Source organism: Juglans microcarpa x Juglans regia, chromosome 2S (assembly GCF_004785595.1).
Source record: "Juglans microcarpa x Juglans regia isolate MS1-56 chromosome 2S, Jm3101_v1.0, whole genome shotgun sequence".
In the NCBI taxonomy this organism is placed as follows: Eukaryota; Viridiplantae; Streptophyta; class Magnoliopsida; order Fagales; family Juglandaceae; genus Juglans; species Juglans microcarpa x Juglans regia.
This window is the reverse complement of record NC_054597.1, coordinates 10141622-10146859: the sequence shown is the minus strand read 5'-3', so window position 1 is coordinate 10146859 and position 5238 is coordinate 10141622. Positions and strand designations below refer to the sequence as shown.

Here is a 5238-nt window from a genome sequence, read left to right as displayed (position 1 = left end):
CCAAAGATAATATTATATTAACAAATTGAGACAAATTTTCAAAGAAAGAAGCTAGCAGCTAGATGGGTGTAATATTCTATTTTACACCTACGGATAAAGAGTTGACGCGTATAGACCATAACAAATTAAGCAATAAATTCACACGTAGAGGATCTCTTTCTATTTAACTGATACTACAAAACCAACCACAAATACTCTCTCTCTCTTATTTGGACCAAAAAGAGTTAGATTGCGTTTAGATATTAAATTGAGTTGAGTTGAAAGTTGAAAATTGAATAAAATATTATTAGAATATTATTTTTTAATATTATTATTATTTTAAGATTTGAAAAAGTTGAATTATTTATTATATTTCGTGTGAAAATTTGAAAAAATAGTAATGATGAGTTGAAATAAGTTTGAATCCAAACTCACTCTTATTCTTCTTCGCCATGCTACACTCTCTCTCTCCTTCAGAAGAAAAACTTCATTCATGTAGAGAATTTCTTTCCATCTACAAGTGAAACTCACATGTGAAATATTTGTTTTACACCTCTCTCCCCTCCTCCCCCCACTTCGCGTCGCCCAGCCCCCCCTCTCTCTCTCTAAAATACGCTCTCTCTCTCTCTCCTTCGAAGCCCCCTCTCCTTTGTGATGAAGTTTTGTAGGTTTATGCAAAAAAACTTTCCAGGTCCTGATCTCCCACCTGTTCCAAGAGCTAAAAAATACAACCCAGCCCCAAAAAACAACTCTAATTTGCAGCAAAAAAAAGTCTGTCATTGCAAAAAAAAAAAAAAAAAAAAAAAAAAAAAAAATAATAATAATAATAAAATAAAAATCCAGCAACAAAGAAAAACAAAGTTTCGAAAACCCAAAAAACAAGGAAATTGAAGAGGGTTTTTGAAAAAAAGAATGCGCAAGGCAGCAAGCTATGCTAAGATCAAGAACTTGGGAGTTTTGCATTCGATGTATGTACTCTGCTATTACCCATTACTTAAGGTGCAGATCACCAATCCCCTTACAAATCAACATATATAGCAACATTACAAATGATATTCAAAATCAAACAAGAGAGTTGCGGGGGAGAGAAGAGACAAAGAGAAAAGGAGAGAGGAGAAAGAAAAGAGGGCGCCGGAGAGAGAAGAGAGAAAGAGGAGAGGTGCAATTCAATAAACTCGCATTCACCATAAAATACACAAGTCTTGTATGTGTTAAAACTCTATTGGCTGGTGTAAAGTAAAAAATAACACCCGAACTATTTGAAGTTTTTCTCATTTTCAAAACCTTCCACATATTTCTAGCTATGAAAGTTTCGTTTGGAACATTCCGTGATTCCGGCCCCCCAAGTATACATGAGGATTACGAAATTTAAACAAACAGTCACACAGATGCAGATTTTAAGAAGATTTCAATAATTTGACTTAAAACTAATAATTAAAATTTCGTGAGCAGGAAATGCAAGAGGGGGGTTATGGGGTAAGTCATGCCTTTCGGCTTTCGGTATGATAGGAAAGAAAAAAAAAAACCGTTCAACCCAAACGTATAGTTTCCATCCATCAGAATCAAAGTTCCGCACGAACACATGAGACGAGAGGGAACCCCGAAGGCCTTTAGAGAAATTAATAACGTGATCATACACACAGGAGAGAGAGAGTCAAAATAGCTCACAGCATATTGTAGTACCAAAAGACAACAACAAAGCATTTAAAAGTCCAAAGTATCATCGGTACATAATACCTCAACTCAACTTTTTTCACTTCAGCATCGGATCCATTGCTAATTACATAAATATTTCCATAGTTAAATCAAGATAAGAAACTTTGCACTTGGCATAAACTCTCCATGCCACAGGATCCACATAGAGCCCGATCTGAAGTTAATGGCAGTTTCCACCCCCAGTTTGGTGAAGCATTGCATCAATTTCATCACCGTCCTCCATCTCAAGCTGACACCAAGTCCAAGTTTTGTGCATAATACAAACAAGACGGCAAAACAGCAAGTAAGATGCAAATACAGTTTGGGATGCTTGTATATTAAATCTCTAGCATTAACATTAATCTCTAAAAAAATTGAAGTGGGGTTTGAATAATGAGATGAGATGAGATAAGATGGTTTTAGATAGAAGTTAAAAGTTGAATAAAATATTGTTAGAATATTATTTTTTAATATTATTATTGTTTTAGGATTTGAAAAAATTGAATTGTTTATTATATTTTGTGTAGTAATTTGAAAAAGTTGTAATGATGAGATGAAACATTTTCACTATCCAAACGGGGCCTTAGGCTGAAACAACTTTTTTTTATTGGCACCGGGTGTCTGAAAACAAAATTCCAACTAATGTTGGGGGTGCACAGGTCCTTGGTAAGAAGTTTCCTACAAGTGCACCTCGGGCAATTCAAGAAGAAGTTCTCCCAATCCGATGACCCATAGAAATTGTTTGCACCCTATAGGATTTGAACCTTAAACTAGAGATAACATACCGCCAAGACCAAAGCCTTTACTACTCGAGGCTGAAACAACTCAAGTACTAAACCATGGATTGTCACTTCGCTTAACAGCTCAAATATGTAATCTCTCAACGGGGACAAGGAAGGATTAAGGGGATGTTTGAAAAAAAATTTCATCTCATCCTATCTCATCTCATTTCCTTCCCAAACATCGTTCAAATACAAATACTTTCAAACTAATCATTACAACTTTTTCATACTAATCATTACAATTTTTTCAAATTTTCAAATAAAAAATAATTAAACTTTTTCAAATCTCAAAATAAAAATTATATTAAAAAAATTATATTCTAACAATATTTTAACTTTATAATATTTTTTATTCAACTTTTTCTCTTTCTTTTTCCAAAACCCAATAAATACTTAACTCAAACTATCTCACTACTATTCACAAACCATCTTACTACTATTTACAAAATTATCATTTCATCTCATTTCCCAAACATCCCCTAATGCAGTCAATAAACATCCAAATGTTGTACATATGAGTTTAAAACATTTCAAAAAATTGGACCGCAATTAATATGATATAATTAGCAGAATGTAACCATTACAAATTCAGCACCTTCTAAGAAATATCACTATGATCAAAGGGTGCCTAGAATTTAAAAATAATGAAAATCTACCTCGTCCGGAGTCTGTTCTGCTCGAAGTCTGCGCCCATCAAACAAGAATGCAATAGAGTTGAGCTCTACAGATTGACGATCACAGTATGCAGTCATGAGTTTCCGCAACTGGGTGCTTCTTTTAATCCTAAAGAACACCTCATTGCCATCCTACAATCAGACAACAGCTACTGAGATTTATGAGGGGACCAAGATGGAATAGGCGACAGCACACCTTTTTTGGTAAGTAGAGAAAAAGAGACAGCACATCTTCTTCACTCATGAAGACAGTTCAGTAACAGCGCACTATAAAGACCTTAGCATGTACAACATATTTCAGAAAAGGTTTAAATTTGGAGTTCTCAAAAGGGGTCAGGGTTGAAAGTAATTTATTTGATAAGTGAGTGGCCCATGCTCGCCTGCAAAGTAATAAAATGGCATAGAGCCTACCAAGACATAAAAACAACTTTCACGAATTTTCATGGCAGATCCCGCTTATTTTCAATTGTTATAAATGCATTTGTTTTAGAACATTTAAATGAAGTAAGGTGCCTACACACACCAAAAAAAAAAAAGTGTTCAAGCAATGGTCACTTGCAGACACATTGTTAGTTCAGTTAAAAAGTCGCATTTCATCTAAAATAACCACACAATGTATGAGTCGTATGGTCAAAGGTATATGATAAGAACATTTTTCTTCCCAATAGAAAAATAAGTCTAGATGGCATTACTACTCTAGCATATAATTGGGAGGAATTCGATAAGAACCAAATATTCCATTTCACATTGCACGAATTTAATTACAAAGAATTTAAGTACTCGTGTTACTAATCTTAAACAGACACGTATCAACAGCCTTCACAAAGTAAACATCATTACCACATACTGATATCGGCAACACACCACACTAGCAATTTGAATTTATATAAGACCAGCTTTTCAATACAAAATGGCATTCTTCTATCACAGTTACTTGGCTGAAATAGATGAGATAACAGCACCGCCAAACTTTTCTCTTCTGTTATCACCTCTAGTTTTTTATTAAATCCCATAGGTGCATTGAAAGAGTATCAGCTGTACAATATTATCTCTCACATTCACATAGTCGATACAACTGGTCAAATAGAGTGAAATGAAACCGAACCCTTACACACAGAGACACACAAGGCATAAAATTTAGCACACCATCATCTGCACTTTTCACGTTTAATCCAATTGCATAAGAGAAACCCAGAAAAATAAAAAAATCCGTCAGACACCTCCTTTCAACAGAGGTTATCTCTCAACCAAAATCAACACACACAATGAGCCTCACACACTCAAATAGCTCCATTAAACACAATCCAACATCAATTGAAATCCCAATCCCAGCCAAACACAGTCAAAACAACAGCCATGTAGTTCTATTGAGACACAACGTATCAAGGATTAGCACCCAAATATATAAATAAACAGAAATTAAACATAAAAAGCAACATCATTTTCTATTACAGATAACAGATATCTATACCTGGCCCTTGACTTTGAGATTAATGTGCTGGTCCATGGGCTTCTTGTCCTCCTCTTGACCACCACTAACACCACCACCACCACCACCGGCACCGGCACCTGTTGCAGACATCGTTACCCACAACTCCTTTTAAATCCACCCAATTCCCTCCCTTTCTCCGTCTCTTTCTCACTTTGAATCTCTTTGTGGTTTTAGGGTTTTCTTTCTGCGACCAGAAATAGCAATGTTAGGGACCTAGGGTGATGTAGAGAGCCCAATTCGTCGATTCGACACCAAAAAGAGCAAGCGTCGCATACACGCTACACTACGGCTTCCCTCCACTTGCGGAAGTGGCATTACAGTAATTTTGGATGCACATAATTACTCTTTTTGCCCTATGTTGCAGACGTGTCGGCTGGAGAGAGCGAGTGTTACAGTGGTTTATGCTTTTGTAAACGCGCGAGGAAGGAGGGGAAGCGGAATAAACTGAAATTGAGAAGGGTTTGGATTCCAGAGGGAATCACCCAGGGGAAAAAGGTGACGTTGGAATGGGCGGCTGAAATCGAAGAGAAGAAGAATCGGACGACGGACGGTAGTAATTGGATTCCTGAGGTCACTGTCTTTGCTTCTTTTTTTTTTTTTTAAAAAAAGAGCGTTT

At 36.0% G+C, this 5238-nt stretch overlaps 1 protein-coding gene across 1 annotated transcript; it reads right to left on the bottom strand.

Moving 5' to 3' along the window:
* Positions 1-1569: 1569 nt before the first annotated feature.
* Positions 1570-4902, bottom strand: LOC121252989 (small ubiquitin-related modifier 1-like). Its single transcript, XM_041152853.1, has 3 exons — positions 4602-4902; positions 3113-3262; positions 1570-1924 (listed from the first exon to the last, which is right to left on the bottom strand). The coding sequence occupies exons 1-3, from the start codon at positions 4710-4712 to the stop codon at positions 1856-1858; spliced, it is 330 nt and encodes a 109-aa protein (XP_041008787.1). The 5' UTR covers positions 4713-4902; the 3' UTR covers positions 1570-1855.
* Between the last annotated feature and the right edge of the window lie 336 nt (positions 4903-5238).

Excerpts from the sequence above, each read along its gene's own strand:
- LOC121252989 (XM_041152853.1), bottom strand. The coding sequence starts at position 4,712 with ATGTCTGCAACAGGTGCCGGTGCCGGTGGTGGTGGTGGTGGTGTTAGT. Across the intron at positions 3,263-4,601 it reads ATCTCAAAGTCAAGGGCCAG|GATGGCAATGAGGTGTTCTT; the intron begins GTATAGATATCT and ends GTCTGATTGTAG. Across the intron at positions 1,925-3,112 it reads CAGAACAGACTCCGGACGAG|CTTGAGATGGAGGACGGTGA; the intron begins GTAGATTTTCAT and ends ACTTGGTGTCAG.